The sequence below is a fragment of the Nyctereutes procyonoides genome, unplaced genomic scaffold (assembly GCF_905146905.1).
Source record: "Nyctereutes procyonoides isolate TBG_1078 unplaced genomic scaffold, NYPRO_anot_genome, whole genome shotgun sequence".
NCBI lineage: Eukaryota > Metazoa > Chordata > Mammalia > Carnivora > Canidae > Nyctereutes > Nyctereutes procyonoides.
In genome coordinates this window covers 31,056,583-31,078,893 of record NW_026575020.1, presented here as the reverse complement: position 1 = coordinate 31,078,893, position 22,311 = coordinate 31,056,583, and the positions used below count along the sequence as shown (strand labels likewise).

The 22,311-nt window shown below is 57.2% G+C and overlaps 2 protein-coding genes across 7 annotated transcripts; one reads left to right on the top strand and one right to left on the bottom strand.

Moving 5' to 3' along the window:
* Positions 1 to 49: 49 nt before the first annotated feature.
* On the top strand, positions 50 to 12,211 carry PMPCA (peptidase, mitochondrial processing subunit alpha). 3 transcript variants are annotated; one of them, XM_055321180.1, is made up of 13 exons: positions 50 to 131; positions 1,258 to 1,460; positions 1,857 to 1,936; positions 2,181 to 2,263; positions 3,124 to 3,218; positions 4,402 to 4,502; positions 5,251 to 5,514; positions 6,000 to 6,092; positions 6,173 to 6,291; positions 6,403 to 6,493; positions 6,654 to 6,716; positions 8,403 to 8,547; positions 9,810 to 12,211. In XM_055321180.1, the coding sequence occupies exons 1-13, from the start codon at positions 58 to 60 to the stop codon at positions 9,977 to 9,979; spliced, it is 1,581 nt and encodes a 526-aa protein (XP_055177155.1). In that variant the 5' UTR covers positions 50 to 57; the 3' UTR covers positions 9,980 to 12,211. The 3 variants fall into 3 exon arrangements, with proteins under 3 accessions (XP_055177155.1, XP_055177165.1, XP_055177172.1); XM_055321190.1 differs by having other exon boundaries at positions 9,814 to 9,953; XM_055321197.1 differs by lacking the exons at positions 50 to 131; positions 1,258 to 1,460 and having other exon boundaries at positions 1,881 to 1,936; positions 2,181 to 2,267.
* A 234-nt stretch (positions 12,212 to 12,445) lies between these two features.
* Positions 12,446 to 22,180, bottom strand: INPP5E (inositol polyphosphate-5-phosphatase E). 4 transcript variants are annotated; one of them, XM_055321149.1, is made up of 11 exons: positions 22,103 to 22,180; positions 20,505 to 21,507; positions 17,496 to 17,619; positions 16,230 to 16,327; positions 15,834 to 16,039; positions 15,627 to 15,746; positions 15,299 to 15,406; positions 14,614 to 14,775; positions 14,414 to 14,529; positions 13,679 to 13,815; positions 12,446 to 13,444 (listed from the first exon to the last, which is right to left on the bottom strand). In XM_055321149.1, the coding sequence occupies exons 2-11, from the start codon at positions 21,218 to 21,220 to the stop codon at positions 13,312 to 13,314; spliced, it is 1,920 nt and encodes a 639-aa protein (XP_055177124.1). In that variant the 5' UTR covers positions 21,221 to 21,507; positions 22,103 to 22,180; the 3' UTR covers positions 12,446 to 13,311. The 4 variants fall into 4 exon arrangements, with proteins under 4 accessions (XP_055177124.1, XP_055177115.1, XP_055177132.1 ...); XM_055321140.1 differs by having other exon boundaries at positions 22,087 to 22,174; XM_055321157.1 differs by having other exon boundaries at positions 15,834 to 15,958; positions 22,087 to 22,174.
* Positions 22,181 to 22,311: the final 131 nt, after the last annotated feature.

Sequence of the window (22,311 nt, the reverse complement as noted above, 5' to 3'; positions counted from 1 at the left end):
CGGGGCTTCGAGGGCGGGGTCGGAAGTGACGACAGAAGCAGGGGGCGGAGGCCCAAGATGGCGGCTATGGTACTGGCGGCGGCGCGGGTGCTGCTTCGCGGCTCGGGCTCGTGGCGCTGCTCGCGGCTGAGGTGAGCCGGGGGCGCGCCGGGGGCCGGGGCGGCGCGCGTCCGCCCGAACGCTCAGTCTCTGGCTTCCCCACGCCCAGACGCGGCGCCGCGGGTTGGGGCTGGGGCTTCGGGACCCCAGCCTCGTCTCCGAAGCGCTGGGGGCGCTTCCCTGCCGGGACCCCCGGGCCCGGGCTCCGAGCCTCATCCGCCTGTCTGTCCTCTCCCAGTCCGCTGGGCCCTCTCCCGCCCAGTCCTCCTGGCCCGACGGGGCCGTCGGAGGCCACGTGTTCTCTCCGCCCCGGCCCGGTCCTGCCGCGGGGCCCCGTCGTGAGGCCGAGCCCGCGGGGCCTCGGTGCCGCCTCGACTGCAGCAGGCGCCGCGCTCTCCCCGCCCCCGCCGCCCTCCCGCCTTCTTGGCGGCGAGCAAGCCGTCTCAGGCCACAGTTGGTGGGGCCCCTCCCTGGTCCCCGGCGGCGGGCGTGCGGACCAAGCGGGAGCGGTCGCGTGAAGGCTTCCAGCTTCAGGAAGGATGGTCTGGCGGCAGGTAGTGGGACAGGGGCTTCAGGCAGCGTGCGGAGGGTGGCCTGTCCGAGCAGGTGGCATTGGTAAGTCAAGAGACGAGGAACTTCTGGAGAAGGGGCAGCCGCGGGGAAGGCGCAGGTAGGAGCAGGACAGGCCAGACCGGGAAGAACAGCTGCTTTGCGGTGAGGACCGAGTGTGTTTAAGGGTGCCGCCAGCAGGCCACCACGAGGGGCCCTGGGGGTGGGGTGGGGAGGGCTCTAAGACAACTGGGGGACAGGGCGTTGAGAGCTTTGGCTTGTGTGTGGACCCTAGAGGGGCTGTGTGTGAGAGGTTAACCCGCATCACAGTGAGGTGCTGTCACTACTGTCTTTTACGAGAGACAAAGAACTGATTTCGGCCCAAAGAACTGATCAACTTGCTGCAGGCCCCTGGGCCGAGCCTGGATTTGTACCTAGCAGTGGGGCTCTGATCACTCCTATGTGTCGTCTCAGGGTGTGTAGAAACAAATCCGCAGAATGGGATGCACTGAGTTTTAACGTGGGCAAAACGTGACTGTGGGCACCCGGATGCTCACCACAGGCTCCGCGGTGTCAGGTGTGCTGTAACTGGGCAACCTCTCTGTTTAGGTCCGGTGCCCCTTCGCACAGACAGTTCAGTGGTGGTGGCGCCTATCCCCACGTCCCACTCTCTTCCCCCTTACCCGGAGTGCCTAAGCCTGTTTTTGCTACAGTCGACGGACAAGAAAAGTTTGAAACCAAAGTCACCACGCTGGACAATGGGCTTCGCGTAGCCTCCCAGAACAAATTTGGACAATTTTGTACGGTAGGAAGTAAGTACTGTTGGTGGTGTTGTGGGTCATCCTGCTTGTTTTCATGCCCACATACTTCCGTTGATCGTTGTGCTTAAACACATTGTAAGTTGTGTTCTGTGTGGAAAAGTGTGATACAGGCCCTAAAAACCAAGTACGTGAAGCACTGAGGCGCCATGGTGGTGATGGGTTTTTCCCCTTTCTACCTTCCTAGAGTTCTAACACTTTTCTACCACAAATACAAAGCATACAACTCCATACAACTGTACACAGTGCAGCTGTGGATATGTAGCCCAGGTAGCGGACACACTGTCACCCTCATGTAATTAGGTCGGCCTGTCTGATCATGTTCAGTGTTAAAAGTTTTTTTTCATTATAACGTTTGGCTTAACCTCTCAATTTTCTCTTTATTGCTAGTTCTTATTAATTCAGGATCAAGATATGAAGCAAAATATCTTAGCGGAATTGCTCACTTTTTGGAAAAATTGGCATTTTCGGTCAGTGTCTAATTTGTAATTTTTGTAACTGTATTTGAGAAGAGCCTACCAAGTTTTATTGTTTCTAAAACAGTTGTTTTATAAGTGACAAAATTGCTAAGATAATCCTGCTAAAAGATATTTAGATTAAAAGATAATCTTATTTCAGATGTTTTAAAAATAAAAGTAAATTTTTTCCTTAAAAATTGCATATTAGAGTTGGTTTTGGATTGCATACTTAGGTGTACTTATTTATTTTCACTAGTCAACTGATCGATTTGAGAGCAAAGATGAAATTCTACTTACATTGGAAAAGCACGGGGGTATTTGTGACTGCCAGACATCAAGGTACGCCAGCTTACTTTGCATCCATGGGGAGCTGTGGTTCTTATCCTTGGTCTGAGTCCGACTGAAACCCATGCCCTGAAGAGGCTGTGGAGGTTAGCAGTGAAGAATGGGCCTGGGCTGGGTCGGGTGGAGAATTTGATGGGCAAAGCATGTAGACAGCGACGCTAAGAGCAGAGAACATGCTGGAGGGCCAGGCAGCCCCCAGAGACTCCAGCTGGGTACTAGGGACACAGCAGAGGGCTGCACAACAGGTCATGGTTGCGAGAGCCAGACACTGAAGACTGGTGGGAGCACTGGGATGAACGAACAACTAACCTGATCTGGAGTCAGGAGAGGAACAACTATAGCAAACTTGACCTTGGACTGGTCTTGAGTTTGTCAGACCAGCTGAGGGGAGGAGGCGGCTCAGATTCTGGGAACAGCATAAGGAGAGACTCAGCCAGGGAGAGGCAGTGGTCTTCTTGTGGACAGGGAGAGGTCCAGAATGTAGCCAGCGTATACATGTAGGGGCCTGTGGATAGTGCAGGTGGTGTTGGTCTGCCATATGTGGCTCTGTCCGTAGCCACATGCGGCCAGGTATACTGCATGTGCACCAGGTGCACCAGACAGTTGGGGCCACAGATAGGAAGCACATGATGACCCCCCCCCCCCCATGGCAGGTATCCTGTGCTTGGGACGTCTCAGAACTGGCTCTTGTCCATCCTGCCTGGGCGTCTGCTTTCACTCCAGCGCATGCTGGAAGTTATGCTGTGAGATGGGACATACCAAGTGTGTGCTGGTCTTCAGTGTAGAATGGGGAATGGCCCCTGCTGGTGTCTCCTGCTGTGACCTTTGTGCCTGCTGTCATTGCTGCTTTCCAGGGACACGACCATGTATGCTGTGTCTGCTGATTCTAAAGGCCTGGACACAGTGGTTGGTTTGCTGGCTGACGTGGTCCTACACCCCAGGCTCACAGGTGTGCCCTGGGCTGCTGCATGAGAGGGCTGGGGGCTGGGCTGTTGGGAGGCACGTGGAAACCCTGCCCCTGAAGTTGAGCACTGTGTGCAGCCCTTGGGGTCGATTACCAGTGAGTTGGCCCGGTTCCCTTGGAAATAACTCTGATGGTTGGAAAGGCCTTTATGTTTAATACATTGACAAAAGTCTGTGTCTTCTGATGTTTTTAGTTAAATTGGGTCTTTCATTTTTTTTTTCTAAGTTTTTATTCATTTAAGTACTCTGTACCACACCCAACATGGGGCTCAAACAACCCCAAGATCAAAAGTTGCATGCTCCTCTGAGTGAGCCAGCCAGGTGGCCCTGGGTCTTTGACTTCTGAAGGACATTTCAGACTGTATCTACTTATTTATTTACTTTTTTTTTTTAAGATTTTATTTATCTATTCCTGAGAAAGAAGAGAGATTGAGACACAGGCAGAGGGAGAAGCAGGCTCCCTGCAAGGGAGCCTGATGCGGGACTCGATCCCAGGACCCCGGGATCATGCCCCTACCTGAAGGTAGACGCTCAACCGCTGAGCCACCCAGGCGTCCCTTCAGACTGTATTTAAACAGTTGGGCTGGTGTGCTGCCAGAAGCTTCTATGTCCCTGTCTCCATCCCTTTCCTTGGCCTGGTAGTGGCAGGACTTTGAATTCTATGCTTGAAGTGGGCCAGAGTGGGCTATGCTGACTATTGCCACCACCGTGGCTGTACTCTGGTCACGTTAGCCTGGCCATGTGGTTCAGGGCCTTAGTGCTGAGTTAAGATCTTTCCAGTACATACTCCAGGTAGCTGTTGAGGTGGCAGTTGTGATGCTGGACTGTGCCTCTTGTAAGCACCTTCCCGCATCCCAAGTGACTTTATCCTCACAGTGGCCCTTTGGGGCATACAGGTCAGGGGCCTGAGTGCCTCTCATGGGAGGGAAACTGGGGCTCAGAGTAGGTCCAGGTGGCTGCCTCAGGGCCTAGCTGGACAAGAGGCCCACCTCCCCACATGGTGGTACCCTCCTCGCTGACACAGGTGCCCCTAGGTCTACCCCAGATGAAGGCCAAGGAGACTGCCAGTGTTCTCCAGACAGGGACACTTGGCCCAGCCTGGCAGCCTAGGCCCTGCACCATCTCTCTGCTGGCTGGTGTGGTCTGAGCCTTGTCTGGGTTCTTTGTAGACGAAGAAATTGAGATGACACGAATGGCTGTCCAATTTGAGCTGGAGGACCTTAACATGCGACCTGACCCAGAACCACTTCTCACGGAGATGATTCATGAGGTACTGGAAAACTCTTAAACATTCTCCCCTACCTCCGTGTCAGCGGCCCTGAAGCTGCTCACAGGTTATAGGTGTGGACAGAAGCTTCATTTCCATGCCTGCTTCTCGTGCAAGTTTCTCACGTTCTCATTTTTTTTTTTTTTTAATATTCATGAGAGACACACAGAGAGACAGAGACACAGGCAGAGGAAGAAGCAGGCTCCCTACAGGGAGCCTGATGTGGGACTTGATCCCAGGACCCCGGGACCACGACCTGAGCCGAATGAAGGCAGACACTCAACCCCTGAGCGACCCAGGCGTCCCTGACATTCTCATATTTATAGTAACAAGATCTTTTTTTTTTTTTAAGATTTTATTTATTTATTCATAGAGACACAGGCAGAGACACAGGCAGAGGGAGAAGCAGGCTCCATGCAGGGAGCCCGACGCGGGACTCGATCCCGGGTCTCCAGGATCACACCCCGGGCTGCAGGCGGCGCTAAACCGCTGCGCCACCGGGGCTGCCCTAGTAACAAGATCTTAATCTGTTTCCACAACGATCTTTTTACTTGATGTGGGTTTTTTTTTTTTTTTTTAATCTTTTTTGGAGAGATAGACCTTATTGCTTTTATAAACACACAGAACTACTGCCAAACTAGTGAAGCTAAGCAGCTGTGGGTTTTTGCTGCCACAGCTAAGGTCATAGTACCTCAAGGGAGGAGACTTGGCCATGGCCTCTCTGTCATCTATTTCTCCCTCTTTTTATTAGGCTGCTTATCGGGAAAACACAGTTGGCCTCCACCGTTTCTGCCCCACAGAAAACATAGCAAAGATTGATCGAGAAGTGCTTCATTCCTACCTGAGAAACTATTACACCCCTGACCGCATGGTGCTGGCTGGGGTTGGGGTGGAGCACGAGCACCTGGTGGAATGTGCCAGAAAGTACCTCCTGGGAACCCAGCCGGCCTGGGGATGTGAGAAGGCTGTGGATGTCGACAGATCAGTAGCGCAGTACACTGGGGGTGTTGTCAAGGTAAAGCAGTTTCTGGACTGTTTTTGGTTTTTGGGGTTTTCTTAAGTATCTGTTTTTGTGTGTTCTCAGCTTTATCCTGCAGGTGTTAGAATTAGCTATGCTTTTGTGGCTTTACCATAACACGTCGTGCCAGAGTAGGACATGTTTCTTGCTTAAACCCAAGTGCGTGTTAGGAGTGAATTTAGCTTCACTGGAAGGCTAAAGGATCATTCTTGCCTCTAGAGGGAGTTTATGGATGTTGATCTAGGATTTCTATAGAACCATGGTGGGGTTTTTTTGCCTATTTTTTTATTTTAAAGTAGGCTTCACACCCATGTGGAGCCCACCGTGGGGCTTGAAATGACAACCCTGAGATCAAGATTGGATACTCCACCTCTGAGCCACCAGATGCCCCTGGAGCTGTTTTTAAATTCATGTGACCTGAGAGGTTTTTGAGGCCTGCTTATTTTTCATGTGGAAACACTCTTCACTCTCTTTGGTTACAGCTGGAAAGAGACATGTCCAACGTCAGCCTTGGCCCTGCCCCATTCCCCGAGCTCACACACATCATGATAGGACTGGAGAGCTGTTCCTTTTTGGTAAGTCCTAGCCGGGTCCCACCACATCTTGGAACTGGGGGTTACCTCCCGGCCAAGTTCTGCCCTCCCATGTCCCGCAGGAGGAAGATTTCATCCCCTTTGCCGTACTGAACATGATGATGGGAGGCGGTGGCTCCTTCTCAGCTGGCGGACCTGGCAAAGGCATGTTTACCAGGCTCTATCTCAATGTGCTCAACAGGTAGGTTGGATTCCTCTCACTTGGCTGTCCCAGGGTCGCCAGGCCTGGCTGAGGGTGCTTTTGGGCTGTGACACCACCTTCCAGGTGTCCCTTTGTCCACGCTTCCTACAGGCACCACTGGATGTACAATGCAACCTCCTACCACCATAGCTATGAGGACACGGGCCTTCTGTGCGTCCATGCCAGCGCTGACCCCAGACAGGTGAGGGCCAGCCCCGGAGCTAGCAGCTTCTACTTCCTGTGCAGGTCATGTCTCAGTATACAGAGCTGGTCTCTGAGAGCAGGGAGGTTGTTGCCACGGTTGGAAAAGATAGGCTATCAGGCCCAGATCACACTCTTCATCTGTACCTTCTTTCTTAAAGGTTCGAGAAATGGTAGAAATCCTCACAAAGGAATTTATTTTAATGGCTGGAACTGTGGATGTGGTAAGTATGGCATAGAGCTGTCTGCAAATGTCCCCACAGTGCGGGCAGGTTAGAGAACATAATGTGGGGGTGGGTGGCAGCAGGTCCATCCTCTGTGCCCCCAGCACCAACATCCCAGCCAGAGCAGTGCAGCCCCCTGGGTGGCTGGGGCCTACAGCTGAGCTCCTCCCCTCCTCCCTTGTCAGCATGGAGAACAGTTGTTGCCCTGCCAGCACCGGGTGTGTTTGCACCTTCCTGGCCCTGCATCCTCCTCCAGCTTCCTGGAAGGAATAGTGCAGAGCGGTTTTGTGTGTCCTTTTCAGCCACCCTGCAGAACCATGTGAATTAGAGGCATGCCACATGGATCAGTAGGCCACTCAGGGTAGTTCTTGAGCTCTCCTCTAATTCCCATTTTGTGTTTTGTTCTGCTTTTTTGTTTTTATTTTGTTTTGTCTTTAAAGGTTTTATTTCAAAGTAATCTCTCTCCCCAGCATGGGGCTGGAACTCACGCTCCCAAGACGGAGAGCCATCTGCTCTGTGGACTGAGCCCGCTGGGTGTCCCGAACTCCATTTTATGTTTTAATCTAAGTCTTTGTTTCCTTGTTGTTTTTTTTTTTTGGCATAGTTTTGATCACCTTACGCATTTAGAGATCTTGTTTCTTCCTGGACTGGTGCTGGCATGAATAAGCAGGTTCTGTATGCACGCACATAGAAGGCCCCAGAAAAAGAGCCCCAGTGTGTGGGCTGAGTGCCTCTTGGGGTTGACGCACAGCCTTCACCTGTAGATCTTCTTTCCTATTCAGTTCATGCTTTTTGCAATAGTCCCATATTCCCTTTTTAGTCAGAGAAAGAAGGGTAGTTTATTTCTGTATTTTACTTTAATTTTCAAGTTTTTATTTATTTGAGAAAGAATGAGCTGGAGGAGAAAGGGAAGGAGGAGAGGGATAGGGAGAAGCAGATTCCCCATTGAGCAGGGAGCCCCATGCAGGACTCCATCCCAGGACCCTGAGATCATGACCTGAGCTGAAGGCAGGCACTTAGCCATCTGAGCCACCTAGGCGCCCAAGAAGCATTGTTTAAAAAAAGATATATTTCAAAAAAAATTTTTTTTAAGATTTAAAAATCTGGGGGTAGGGGGGCTCCATTAGCGGCCCACTGGGAAGAAGTACTTCCCACTAACATGAAGCTAATTTGAGGTATGTTTTAAGTATTTGCCTGGAGTTAGAAAAATGGAAAGGACTTGTCTGAAATCAGGAGTCCTCATGCATAGACAATGACATGAAACCTCAGCAGCTGCTTCATCTCTAGCGTGTGTGCTCTGCTCGCGCCTGGCAGCTCCTGAAGGCAGGGCACCATCATCTCTTACCCAGCTGCGTTTCTGTGCCTTCTGGTTTCCAGCTGACCTTTGTGAATGGAACTCACCAGAGTCATGGATTTCAGTTTCAGACTTGGTCAGAGAGGCTCAAGGCCCAGACTTAGTATTAGTAGATCAAGTTGGTCCCCTCAGAGTTTCCCTAGAGGACACAGGGAACATAGTTAACCTGGGCGCCATGCCTGGGGTCTGTGTGGTCTGTGCCCCCCCACCCCGGTCTTCACCCACCCCCACTCCCACCGTTGAATTTGTCTTCCTTGTGCCTTGCCCATGATTGGGCAATGGTATGTGAACTGCTGCGAACTGAACCATGTGACTTAGTGGTTGAATCCCAGGTGGAGCTGGAGCGGGCCAAGACACAGCTGATGTCCATGCTCATGATGAACCTGGAGTCCAGGCCTGTGATCTTTGAGGACGTAGGGAGGCAGGTCCTGGCGACCCATTCCAGAAAGCTGCCCCACGAGTTGTGTGCGCTCATCCGTGAGTACTGTGCTGCTGTGCCCAGACCGGGCTCCCCCTTTCCCTCCCAGGACACAGCCATGGCCCTGGTTAGGTGTGGCTCCCACACTCTTGAGCCCTCGTCCTGGACCGGCTCTGCCTTGTTCACTGAGGGCAGACCCCTGTGACCCTAGCTTTTTTCCCCTCGTGAAGCGGCCTTTATCACTGCTCCAGGTTTCTTTCTTTTTTTATTTTTTTCAGATTTTATTTATTCATGAGAGACACAGAGAGAGAGAGAGAGAAACAGGCAGAGGGAGAAGCAGGGGGGGGAGAGAGAGAGAGAGAGAGAGAAACAGGCAGAGGGAGAAGCAGGCTCCACGCAGGGAGTCCAACATGGGACTCGATCGTGGGTCTCCAGGATCAGATCATGGGCTGAAGGCAGCGCTAAACCACTGAGCCACACGGGGTGCCCCTGCTCCAGGTTTCTAAGCAGATTCGATGAGATAATGGACATAAACAGGCCTCATGTGGTGGTGCCGTCTGTGACGCTGTGGCAGGTGTCCATGGCCTCCTGTGAGTGACCTACAGGAAGTCCCTGAGTTCTCTGTCAAAATTTTACTTACTTGTGACTCTTGGGGGACAGGTTTATCTCTGCTGCATCAGCTCTTCAAAGGGTCTGTGACCCCACAAGGGTTAGGATAGTTCTGTGGTGACATTTGTTAACTCGTGGCCACTCCAGCACTCGCTCTGTCCATAGATGGATCCTTACCCAGCCCCTTGGGGAGCCCCTCAGACCATGGAGCATGGCAGCACCCGATCTCCCTAAGGCCTCATTTTCTGTAGCAAAATCAAGCTACCTGTCATTGTGTTCCCAGGGTGTGCTTTTCATGCCCAGGCAGCTGTGCTTCCCGGGTCCCTCCTCAGAAGGCCAGTCTGCGTGTGTGGCCACTCCTCTATGAAGCATGGGGAGGGGAGTGTTGTTTCCTTCCTTGCAGACTCTCCATGGGGGTAGTTCTGTAGACAAGGAGCTTTTCTGTTTTAGATGCATCAACCTCTCTGGGTGGGCACATGTTTCTGCATTTGAAAATGATTCTAAACCATTGGTACTTCCCTGTTTACCAAGAAAATCTCCTGTTACTTCACCCTGACTCACAGTACAGTCTACACATGGCTGAATCTGGATCCCCTGACGTCCGCAGCCCTGCCTCGGACCCCTGGGTCTGTAGTGACCACAGCCACACCAGGAGACAGAGTGAGTGCAGGAGTCAGGCGTTCCTCTGAGGTCTTTTTGTTCCCTGTGCCAGGCAGCGTGAAGCCAGAAGACATCCGGAGAGTTGCCTCTCAGATGCTTCGCAGGAAGCCTGCAGTGGCCGCCCTGGGTGATCTGAGCCACCTGCCAGCCTACGAGCACATCCAGGCGGCGCTGTCCAGCAGAGATGGGCGCCTGCCCAGGACCTACCGGCTCTTCCGCTAGAGGCTGGCCAAGATCTGGCCTGGCTGTGGGCTGTGGACTCAGCGTGTGTTCACACATGTCTCTTTGGGTGTGAGTTTCAGCAAAGATTCATAAACGGTGCAAACCATGGGACTTTTCTCTTAAACTCAAGCAAATTTAACGTTGCTGAGTATAGCTCAGTTTCTGATTCTTTTTTTTTTTATACATTTCTTTTTTTTTTTTTAAGATTTTATTTATTTATTCATAGACACAGAGAGAGAGAGAGAGAGAGAGAGAGAGAGGCAGGCTCCATGCAGGGAGCCTGACGCGGGACTCGATCCCGGGCCTCCAGGATCACACCCCAGGCTGCAGGCGGCGCCAAACCGCTGCGCCACCAGGGCTGCCCGAGTTTCTGATTCTTGGCTATCAAATAGGCCACTTGGTGGAATAAAGGTTTGCTTTCACAGCAGCTAGAAACCGGTGGAGCCCAAGAAGGTTCAAGGCTAACTGCTGTAGGCAAGCAGGTTAATGTTCTTAACCTGTGCTCTGTGCTCCTGGAGACAAGCAGTCACGAGGTGGTCAGTGCCAGCCTGTCTCCCCACAGAGGCTGCTGGCCTGTCCACCCTTCCCAGCCTCCCTGGGCCCCCGGGGAAGGGTAGGAGGACCTGGTTTGCTTCATGGAGTGTTTTCTCAGCACAGTGTTTGCCTTCACGCTCAACCAGCAACGTCCCTGAAACAGGGCCAGGAGCAAGCGAGATCTTTCCCTGGGGGTCATCCAGGTGGACCCAATATTGTGAGGCCCTTCATCCTTTAATTGTAAGATGTGTTCCGATTGCAGATGTGTCTGAATGCACAGGATGGGAGATGGGATTTCTTAGATCCGTTGGGAGAGCAGAACTGGGAGCATGCTAGGAGGTGGAGCATTCGGTGGCCGTGGGAGGAGTGCCATGGGACATTGGGTGGCTTTGTGGTTCTCAAACATGAATGCACACAGAGCCCACGTGGGCCACCTATGGTGGCTGCAGGGCCGCTGGTGGCCCCAGCACTTGGCAGTGGGGCTGTGCAGCATGTGGCTGCAGTGCCTGTGGGAGAAAGCCTCCTGCAGCCTCAGCCACCCAGGCAGGAGGGCAGGGCTGTTTTGAGGAAATCAACACATAACCGTTACTTCAGTTATTTAATCCACTACTCTGCCGGAGTCCATCATCCTAGTTTGATGCCTTTCCAGCATCAATGCCAGCGCTGGCAACTGTTTTGGGGACACCAGGCTCTCCGTACCTGCTGGGATGGGGCCTGAGGGAGACAAGCCTGGCTCAGATGGCAGGTGGGCAGCAGTGTGGACTATTTGTTTCTGTGGTTACCCCGGCGGGGATGGGATGGGTACAGCATCTCGGGGATAGAGGTCAGGAGCTTAGCCTTGTGGCAGGCAAGCTATAAACTGGGGCCAGAGCTCAGGAAGACACGAGCCCCGGATTGGGGGTTGAGGGGGTAGCCAAAGCACCAGCACCACTGTACTTGAGCCCCTGACCAGTCTGGTGATACCCAGACCCAGGGGTCTGTTTGGAAGTTGGCACCAACCCACATGGCCTCCTTCCCCACTGGTTCCTTCCCTGACTCCATTAGGCCACCCCTGCTCACCCAGCCAAGCCCCCCTCCCCATTCTCAGCCCCAGGGCTATCCAGCTGCAGGCCCAACAGGTGCCCAAGGGAGGCCTGGCACAAGCAGAGCCTCATGTAGGCGATGAGAGCCGGGTTGTAAAAACCACCCTTGTCTCCTATTTCTCAATTCTTTCTGAAACTGGTTTTCAGAGACTGGCCTACTTTGTCTTCATTCATCCAAATTTTAATATGAATTTTCAAGTGAAACCTGTTCATCTAAATTCTCCTGGCTGCTCCTAAGTGAGTGTCCTGACTTGAGACCTGTGGCCTCTCGGGTATGTCATGATTCTTGAAGACAATGAAGCCCCAGCTCAAGCCAGACTCCACACCAGCACCACCCCATTACTTTCCATCCAGTAGGGCAGAGACAGCGCCTGGGAAAATGCATAACCGCTGCCCCATCTCCAGGCCTTTCCCCACAAAAATCTGTAACAGACATTTTCAGTTTGTGACTCAGAACTCAACGGCACATTTCTTTGAACAAAATTTTATACAATCTGAAGTTTCTTAAAGTCTGATGACTCCCATGAATGGATTCTCCCCTCTGTCCAGAGACTGGGCATCTGGCTCCTAGTTTTGGAAGCGAGCACTAATAAAGTGGGTATAGTCTCCTTAGGAAGTGACTTCATTTCCTTGTGGTTCACTCAGGTCTGGGGTATCCCCTTCTCTCTGAAAAGCTCTTTCCAGCCAGCCCCTTGACTGGGGAGGTGGCCAAGTGTGGAGCAGATCACAGTGGGGAGCCGCAGTGTACACATTTCCTGCCTTTGAACTGGACACCTTTGTTTTTCTGAGAACATGAGAACAGGCTGAGTGTACAGATAATTTCTAGGACTCAATCTTTCGCCAGAAAGAATTTAAGATTTAACATGGATTTATTTAAAAATATAAAATATGGAAAAATAAATAAAAGACCAGATTGCCCCTTGGTTTTCCCACATTCACAGCCTGTCTCTAAGAGCCACTGTGGGCAATGATAAGCTCAGCCCTTGAAAGAAGAGATCTGGAATGTGGCGGGGACACTCTAGCTTCCCCTGCTTCCTCAGCCCGGGAAATGCGCTACTTAACGTTCATGCTATTTGAGGCTGGCAATATGTAAAATGGTCTGAAATCACCAAAACCAGGATCGGAGAGGGAGGTGGTTTCATGGCTGGAGGGGCCAGGCCATCCCTCCAAGACAGGTGGCCCTAAAACAGGCCAGGCCTCATCCAGCAGACTGGACCATGTTCCCTCCTTGGAAGTCAGTAGGCTTTGGCCTGACTCCCTGGGCCTGGGTTTGGTCCTGGTGTACTAGGTGGGAGGAGGCCCCTGTTGCTCCCTCGCTTAGGGACCCAGCCCCCTGTGCTCAGATGGGGTCAATTCGAGTGCTGCAGACATGGGCTGGGGGGGGGGGGTGTGGGCAGAGGGTGCTCCAGGCCATGTCCCACCCAAATGTCTGCTCCGAGGGACCAAGGGTGCAGCGTGGCCCGTGCATCCCATGTGTGTGCTGCCCGCGGGGTAAAGGACATGCCGTTAGTGAGTGGGGCTGGTTTGTCTCGGGCATTGCCACGCTGCTCTTCAGCCACCTCTCAGGTTCTTGGAAGGAAAGCATGTGAACCTCGAGCGGTCAGTCGTCGGCTGCCTGGATAGGGGGAAAGTCCCCGACAACCGCCTCTTCCATCTTTTTAGGGGCTTTTGGTCAGATAACCTTGCGTGGAGGCAATAGTGGTCCTCGAGCAGACCTCAAGACACAGTACAAATCGTACTCGAGTGCTGATTCTTCAGTGCTTGCTGTCTCTGGATTTCTTTGGAAATCCGTCTTTTGATTCCTATCAAGTACAGCTCTCGGTCAAACTTGCCAGCAGCTAGCGGGATGCTGTGGAAGAAGGGGCGTCAGCCAGGCAGGCCCGGCTGGTGGCTCAGCCACCCGTTCCCCGCGGGCCTTGGGGACCGGCCGCGAGCAGCAGGACTCCCCCCAACCGCAGGGCTGCCACCTGTGTGACAGCTGCTTAAGAGCAATCCTGGACCCACCTGGGGTGCCGCCCGTTCCCAACCCCCAGGCCCCGAGGCCAGGACATAGGAGGACATGTGTCGAGGGTATTGTACTGACTTGTCTCTCCCCGGCCTCACTTTGACCCGGAACAGGCCGTACACGGGGCGGTGGTCAGACGTCTTGATGCCAGGGCAGGAGGAATACCTGACTGGACAGATGTCACCCTTGTGGCGGCTTCTGTACATGACCCGGTCCTGCAGGAAAGACCCCATACACAGGAGCCCCAATGCCACACAGCTTGGCCTGCGTCTGTCACCTCGGCCTTGCTCGCACAGTCCCCAGGCAAATCCAGCTGGAGCCCATGCCCGGAGCCCCTCACCAGAGCCCGTTGCACCCACAGGTGTCCAGGCAGCAGGTGAAGCCTGGCTGTGCTGCAGGTGGCATCTGCTAACGCCCAGGCCCGTGAGGAGGCTCCAGCCCTGTGCCCCAGAGCCAGGTGCAGGTGCCCAGCCTGGAGCTGCGGGTCCCGTGGGGGCCCCTCCCTTCGCCCGTGCAGCCAGCAGCTCCAACCAGTGATGGCGTGGGGCATGTGCCCCACTGTCCCGGGCCCAGCAGACCACCCTCAAAAGGGCCTGTTGGGAGGGCACTGAACCCAACCCCAGCAGTCTCAGAGAGGTGTGGTCACTAGCCCAGGTCAGGCACCGAACTCAGGGGTCCAGTCTGGCTCAGGGGCCCATGTCTGGCTGTACCCCAACAGGCCCTGTGGCTTGTGGGTGCTGCCCTCACACCCAGGCCTTGGCCACAGAGCAGGGCCACACGGGGAGGACAGGCCAGCACCAGGCGCGTGCTCACCGTGTAGGATGGGGTCCTTTGCTTGGAGGTGGTGTCGTAGGAGTCCTTACCAATGTCGAACTTGTAGGATGGAAGAAAATGGATGTCTGGCTCCTGGAAGCCCTTAAAGATGGACCCTGGCACAGTCACAGCCTCTCATCAGCCCCCTCGCTGCCCCTCCTTGGGGATGGGAAGGCTGCACCTCGCCCCCGAGACCTCACCTTTCTTCATTTCCTGGGTGAGCTGGTCATGCTGGAGCAGAGCAGACACCTTCTCTACCAGGTCCTGCTTCAGGATGGCCTCCACGGCCACGCGCCCACCACTCAGACGGAAGTTGAAGTCTCCAAACCAGAACACCCCATCGAACCGGGTAGTGACATCCGCTGCAAAAGGAGAATGCCCATGAACCCAGCCCTCCCCGTGCTCACCATGCCTTAGCGACAGGGACTGGTCTGGTCTGTGTCCCGCTCCAGCTCCCTGAGCCACAAGCAGGGACTCCCCAGGGCAAGGGGGGAGCGTGCACCACGGCCTCCTGGGCCCACAGTCGCATTCACCATCTCTTGTTTCAAACAGCAGCAAACACCGGGGACGGCACGGCCCTCACACTCACAGGAGCCCACCCTTCCCTTGCACACTGCCTCCACCAGGGCACCGTCCCCGAGGGGCAGCCAGGAGGCAGGAGGGCCCTGTTGGAGGGGCTAGTGGGAAGGACGCAGACCCAGCTCGGGAGGCTGGGCTCCTCGTGGAAGGGTCACAGCTTGTGAGGAACCCACTGCCAGGCCGTGTTCAGAGCTAGTGACTTTCTAGACTTTTCTGACCTTGATTCTCAAAAGCTCTCCAAGTTTACTCACACTCAACTACTTGGAGAATAAGGACATGGACATGGGCACATGGACAGGGCCTCACCGGCATCAGAGCGGTAGGGGCTGGTGTCAGGCACACTCTTGGGCAGGGCCAGGCCCTGGATGGTTCTGCTATAGTCCAGCAGCCTCTCGCTCACCTTCCCGTCTCCAGCTGTGAGAACAGAGCATTAGGGGGTGCTCTCCGGTGGGGCTTCTGGACATGAGGGAGCCCCTGCCCACCAGATGTGCTCGGCAGGGGTCCCATACCCTCCTCCTCCCTGTAGCAGGGCCAAGTGCCATGAGACAACATGGTCCCAGGTGGCGGGCCCCCTGGCTTCCAGGCCTCTCCTGGCGGAGACAGGGGAGCAGAGTCCCTGATGCCCGGGACTTACAGGTGAAATGGGATGTGATGAAGAGAAAAGAGGTGCCGAAGAAGGTGAAGCTGACGCCCAGGGCCCCCTTGGTCTTGATGTGAGATACCATGCGCGTGGTCACCGTGGAGCTCTCCACCTCTGTGGGACAAAGGGGTGGGCTGACTGTGGCCCGGAGGCTGGGTGGGGTGCCCAGGGTGCTGGCGCAGGGCAGGGCAGCCCGCATACCTGAGCAGAACCAGATGAGGTCCCTGCGGATGAGCACGGACATGTAGAGTGCCCCATGGGCTACTGAGTACAGCGTGACGTAGCGGGGACCCAGCGTCTCCTGCAGGCGTGTCTCCCACTCCCGCCTGTGGAAGTGGGGACAGCTGGGGAAGGGGCCGGAGCCTCCCAGCCCCGCAGCGAAGAGAGCCCGGCCATCTGGCCTTGTCCTGCAGGGCCAGTGGCGTCCAGACAAGCATATGAGGGCTCCTGGGCCACCTTGTCCATCTTCAGTGCAGGCCCTGCAGCCTGAGTGTCACCCCCCACAGGGCTCTTGGGCCACAGCAGCTTCAGCCCCAAAGGCCACCTCAGAGCCATTCACAGGGCCTCGGGGGGCTGACTGGGGCAGGGGTGCCCTACCTGTCGGAGCAGCCCTCCTGGACCCCGATGACATACAGGTCCTGGGCGTAGTCAGCCTCAGCAGGCAGCAGGAGCTCATCCAGGTTTGGGGGCAGCTCCTGCAGAGGACCGTGCCTAGTGGGGCTCCCACTGGGACTGTGGTCCCAACCTCCCCCGCAGGACGCATCCAGGGGTGCTCAGGCCTGGGCTGGCATCTGTGCCCCTCCCTCGCCATGCGGCCCGTGCCCCCAGATATGCCCGGACGGGGCACGGTGCTCCCAGATGTGAGCGCTCCTCCACCCTGCGGCCGGGTGCACGTGCACTGGGCTGGCCTCCAAGCCCTCAGGGCCCTGGACGAAGAGCGCCATCCCACGCATGGGCACGGCATCCGAGGGACAGCTGTGCCGCCAGCCTATGCACCTGCCTCCTTCAGCCAGAGGAACAGTCACTTCTCTCTCCTTCTGGGGGCTGTGTCGTCAGGGCTCCTGGTTACTCAGCCAGACCTCGTCCCCTCCCCAGGGTCTGTCCCCAGGGCCAGCCTGGGGCACTACTGTGTGGAATGAAGGGCCTTCTGTGCTGTTGTTCCCAAGCACGGTGGCCCGTGTGGGCAGCAGAAGGCACTCGAGACGCCACCACGGCAACCACTGCCCCACTGGGCGCTAGGATCGCCCACCAGGCAGGAAGTCCACACCCAGCCCCAGAAATTAGAGCACCCCATGTGCAGGGCATGGCACCCACCAACCCAAGGACGGTCCTTGCAGTGATGAGGGAGTACTAGGGAGACACAGCTGAGCTGCAGAAAAAGCCAACGACCCAGCATCCAGGGGCCCCTAAATCAAGAGCTGGAGATAATGTGCAGACCTCTGGGCTGATGGCTGTCAGGACACAAGGCGCCTGTCACACCAGAGCGGCTGGAGGCCACCACTGTCCCCTCCTCACAGAAGCTGCCCAGTGACCCCGAGGCGACAACTACCAGACCAGGCCGTGCAGGCTCACTGATGGTCACAGTTGGCCCCGCAGTGGGGAGTAGGCAGTGGGGAGGTCACATGGGAGTAGGGGCTCTTGGGAGTCTCTGTCCCCTTCTCTCCATCTGCCGCGAGCCTACAGCTGACCCCAAACAAACGTACACATAAGTCATTGGTCTCTTCCCCATCAGGCCGTGGGTGAGGCAGGTACCTTCCAGCCAAGGGGCTTCTCTCGGGGTGACCCAGGCATTAGGGAGGCCGGGCAGATGGTGCACAGCCTGGAGGCCCCAAGAGAGGATCTGAGTGGGAGCGGGGCACATACCTTCTGACCTTGCATGTTCCAGGTGGCCACGAAGAGGGCCAGGTTGCGGTCTGGGAAGTACCGGGCCAGCTCCTCCGCCCCCATCAGGGCCCCACTTGCCAGGAGACTCCCCTCGAGGTAGCTCCTGCAGAGAGAGGGCAGGTCCAGAGGGGACCAGGTGCAGGGACACACCGGGGCACACCTGCCAGCCTCAGGCCCCTCACAACGTGGAACCCTGGTTTGGGGAGCTTTCCCAGAGCTGGGGTTTCCTGAGGCCCTGCGGGTGGCATGCGGCATAGCCACAGTTCACTGTCCTCCTGGAAACCCACTGCATTCACAGCCCTACAAACACCAGCACGAGTTCAACTTTTTCGTCACCTCCTGTGACAAAGGACATGAAGGTGACGTCTGGGCTCTTCTAATGGGGCCTGTAGGCCTGGCCCTAGCCCGAAGCACCCTCTGCCAGGGGCTCGCCTCTCCCTCCACGTGGCATCGGGGACCAGAAAGCTTCAGGGGCATGTTCACCCTCATGACAGTGGACGCTCAGGACACACTTCAAGGGTTGAGCAGCACAGTGCATGCAGGGTCACAGCCTTGGCCGTGGAGCACCTGCCACTCTGCCCGCCCCCGCCAACGCGGCCTACAGGGCTCCGGGACGGGCCACCTGTCCGTCAGAGCCCTCGAGAAACCAGCCCAATGTCCATTAGCAGACCCGGAGTACTTTCCATGCCTGCTGACTCTTCATGCCAATTCGCTAAGAAAACCTACACTTTACTCTTGCAAGTAGGAACCGTGTCCTTTGAAGGAGATCATATCAAGGGCATGGCTGCATGGTCTGGCTGAAGCAGAATGCTGTTCTAGGAGGTCCCACACCCTCCGTCCTAGGCCCTGCTGGCTCAGCCTCACGCCAGGGACTCGAGGGCACCTTGTCCTCTCGGGACCAGTCTGTCTGCAGGGTAAGCAGGACGCAGCCGAGAGCGCAGTGCTGCAGACTCCGTCCCAGGCCCTGCAGCCTGTGTGCCCCATACCCCCCCGCAGCAGGCAGCCCTCCTGGCATAGGGGCCACTGCTCCACCCTCAGCCAGGTCCCACCCTGGTTGTGGACAGTCCCTGAGCTGAGAGCCCTTTCATGCTTTCTGCTGGCCAGGGCAAGAAAGCCAGGACCTTGTGACCTGGGAGGAGTACGTACGACGCCACCTCAGTGTCCCTGAGGAAGAGTTAGCACCACTTGGCCATGGATGCTGCTGTACAGGGGCCCGTGCCCTCCCCTCCCACCTTACATAGCGGGAGACAGCCACTCTCTAGTGCTTTACAGGACCGTGTGCTCACACCCATTCCGGAGCCCACCAAGGGCTAGAAAGGTAGGTCGGCGATATCCCCATCAACCTGCTGTTTGCTGCTTGTCTCGACACAGTGACTCGAGGACCCAATTCTGAACGTGATTCTCATTCCAAGGAATGAGCGGGCTATGGGCACAAGTCCCATGCAGCGCACCCAGGGCAGGATCACTGCCCGTGCACCGGGAGGCCTCGCCATCTACAAGCAGCTGTGACTCCCTCTGCCTCCTGACCCTCAGAACCTGTGCAGGGAACCCCCCAGCAATGGCCTTGCAGAAGTGACCAGTTAAGAAGCGACATGAGAGCCTCCCAGGTTTAGGGCAGGCACTGGGTCCAATGACCAGTGCCCCTAAGAGGAGACGCAGGCATGGTGGGCAGCCGTGTGAGGGCAGAGGCTGAGGGACGTGGCCACAAGCCAAAGGATACGGGGGCCCAGAAGCTGGAAGAGCCAGGAAGGACCCTCCCCTGGAGCCTCTGAGGGAGCATGACCCTGCGACATCGTGGTATCTGACGTGAAGGCTCCAGATCTGGGAGACAATACAGTCCTGTTGTCCTGAGGCTTGTGGCCATTTGGTTCCAGATGCCCAGACACCAGTGCACTGACCATCCCAGCTTCCCCGGTGCCCTGTCCAGCTGGGCTGGTGCTGGTCTGGATGGCGGAGGGCAGCAGGTGAGGGAAGTGGGGCCAGGGCTATACCTGGGACCTTGGGGGCCATGTTGGGGAGTGGGTGGCACAGAGACCCCCAATTTAGGGCCACGGCCCCAGCTGGGAGCAGAGGCCAGGGCCGACCAGTAGGAGGGGCCAGAGCTGTGAGCGGGCTGGTCCGGCTCAGGACCACGCAGGGAGGCCTTTTCAAGCTGTAGCTGGGCACCTCGTTGTGCACCCCACAACCATGGTCCCCAGAGACCAGACGCAAGGGCTTGGGCGTGCTGGGCACAGAGGGATGTCGGACACCTGGTGTGTGAGTGAGGCCAGAGGCACATGGGAGAATCCTGAGTGAAGGGAGGACCGCAGGGGAGGGTTCTTCTGAAGCTAAATAAAGTCAATGTGCTAGTTGACAAGGTGGCTACTGAAGTCCCACAAAGGCTGGACACCAAGCATCCTCTGTGTGCATGGGGCCAGTGGGGTGTTCAGCAAACAGTCCCAGAGCCTCAGAGGGATCGGGAGAGACTGGAAGCAAAGTGCAGCCAATCCGGCCCTGCCTGCCATCCTGCCGCCAGCAAGTGGGCCCCAGGGCCCCCCTATCCCACCGTGAGGTCAGTGCGGTCACAGCCCGGGCTGCTTGCCAGCCAGGGGCTCCAAGGGCTCCTCCTCCGCAGCCACATGGGGAAGTGGGAGCACCACTCACGGTGACAGCCCCACAGCCGCACAAATGGTGGCACAGATTCACGCGCTGAGCCCTGGCCCCACTTCATGACCTGACAGCGCAAGAACAAATGACACACGGCACTGTGCACAGGTCACGTCCACATCTGAACCATGGTTCACAGGCATGTGCGCCCCAAGTGCTGCTGAAGCATGGGGAAAGTTCTGGAAGGGGTGCCCCTCTGGAAAGGAGCTGGGAGGTGGGCACTTGGCCTGCCCGTCTCTGTGCCGCCCCATTCTAGGAGAATACCCTCCCATGCTGCTTGTGGAGGTCCACACACGCTAAAGCAAAGGCCACGGTGATGCCCCCAACCCCCGGAGCCCCTACCTGCTCCGGACGTCCTTGGCGCGGATGGGCGCCAGGAGGCTGAAGGAGGATCTGGCCTCACAGACGAGGGGGCTAGGGGGCCAGCCAGGGCCCAGGCTGCTGTGGGCACGGAACAGTCTGCTCTGTAGGTGGGGCTTGCCATCAGCTGGACCCGAGTCCACTCTGTGTGTGGGCCGCAGGGACTCGGGGGCCACCTTGGGGTCCACAGGAGGCAGCCTGATGCTGGTCCCGGCCACGGCCCCGTCCCGGTGCAGGAGGTCCAGGGAAGTGCTGATCATTCCAGATATACAGTGGCCCCATGAGGGGCTGCCACCTGCGCTGTCCTGGGCCCGGCGGGATGTGGGGATCTCCTGCAGGGAGGTACTCAAGCAGGGTGGGGACCCAGGGGGGCCGGGAGGCCTGGGGACCTCGTCCTGCAAGGAGCCCCTGGAGCCACCGGCCCCACTGCCCGCCGCCAGATCCTCCGGGCTGGTACGAAAACGCCGCCGCCTCCACGCTTTCTCATCCAGTGACAGAGCCCGCTCCAGCCTGGGCTGCGGCGGGGGCTTTGGGGTGAAGGGCTTTGCCTTAGCTTCTGGGTCCTCGTTGCTGATTTGTGCTGGAAAGGTCAGAGGGAGCACTGGGGTCCTCTCAGGATCCTGACCGTGGTTGATAGGCGGGGGCCCCAGGTTGGGGGCGACGTCTTTGCCTGTGCTTGGGAGCTGTCCCTTGAGCATCCTGTCCTCAGGCTGCGGGGCAGAAGCCTCTGAAGGGCCCAGGCACGCCAGCTTGCCAGTTTGGACGGCATAGCCTGGGGCCAGAGCTCACAGGTAGGAGCTGACCGGCCCAGCAGGGACCCGGCTCCTGCTGGGGCTTCCGGTGAAGCCCAGGCTCAGAAGTCGCTGGGCAGGCTCCGAGGAGAGAAGGCGCAGGGTCTCCCGTTGGGGCCTGGGGCGCACCGGTAGGGGCAGGGCCAGCTGCTGCATGGCCAGGAACCCTGAAATCCTGCAGTCCACACAAGAACCTAAAGTAGAACAGTGCTATTAGCCTCCTACAGCCTTGGCCACGATGCCACGTGACTGCTCCTGCCCAAGCCCCACTGCAGGGTGACAGGGACAGGCCAGCAGCAGGCTAGCAAGTACACAATCAGACGCTCGGCCTGTGTCTTCCTCCTGGGAGGTGGGTGCAAGCTGGCACCTCTCAGGATGGGCCTGCTCCTCTGTGGGGCGTCAGGGGCGACCGCAACCCCCCAAGGTCAAGGCCAGTTCGTGCAGCCTCGAGGGGTCTGGTCCCTGCGCCCTCACTCACTTGGGGGCCCATCACCATCACTTGATCCCACAGGCCCCGCCCAAGAGGGGCCCCTTTGGCCGGTCGGCGGCCCCGCTGCCGCCAAAGGCCCCCCCTCAGCGCCCGTGAGCCCGGGCGGCCGCCGCAGGTCCCCTTGGGGTCCCCAGGGAAACCACCGTGGCGCAGGGGGCCCGCCCCCAGCCCGTGCTCCGGCCCAGGGGTCACCCCGCGCTCCGGACGGTGCCCCCGCCCCGCCCAGGGGTCACCCCGCGCTCCAGACCGAGCCCCCGCCCAGGAGCCGCCCCGCGCCCCGCACCTCTGCCCAGAGCTACCCCGCGCTCCTGCCGAGACGCCCCGCGTCCACCTCAGCGCCGCCCGCTCCCCGACCTTGCGGGCCCGGCCGCTGCTCCCGGGCAACGGGCGTCCGGGCTCGGTCCCTGCAGCGGCCCCTGGCGGCCGGAGGACCCGGCGCGCCCGCGAGCGCAGAGACCCCGCCCCCCACCCGCGGCTTCCCAGGCTCGAGGGGGCGAGGCACGCGGCG

Bases quoted from the DNA above. Each gene is read 5' to 3' on its own strand.
- PMPCA (XM_055321180.1), top strand. From the start codon at position 58: ATGGCGGCTATGGTACTGGCGGCGGCGCGGGTGCTGCTTCGCGGCTCG. The intron at 6,093-6,172 runs GTAAGTCCTAGC...CATGTCCCGCAG, and splicing joins TGGAGAGCTGTTCCTTTTTG to GAGGAAGATTTCATCCCCTT. The intron at 6,292-6,402 runs GTAGGTTGGATT...CGCTTCCTACAG, and splicing joins TATCTCAATGTGCTCAACAG to GCACCACTGGATGTACAATG.
- INPP5E (XM_055321149.1), bottom strand. From the start codon at position 21,220: ATGCTCAAGGGACAGCTCCCAAGCACAGGCAAAGACGTCGCCCCCAAC. The intron at 17,620-20,504 runs GTAGGGGCTCCG...CTCTCTCTGCAG, and splicing joins GCCAAGGACGTCCGGAGCAG to GAGCTACCTCGAGGGGAGTC. The intron at 15,407-15,626 runs GTAAGTCCCGGG...CTGTTCTCACAG, and splicing joins CATCACATCCCATTTCACCT to CTGGAGACGGGAAGGTGAGC.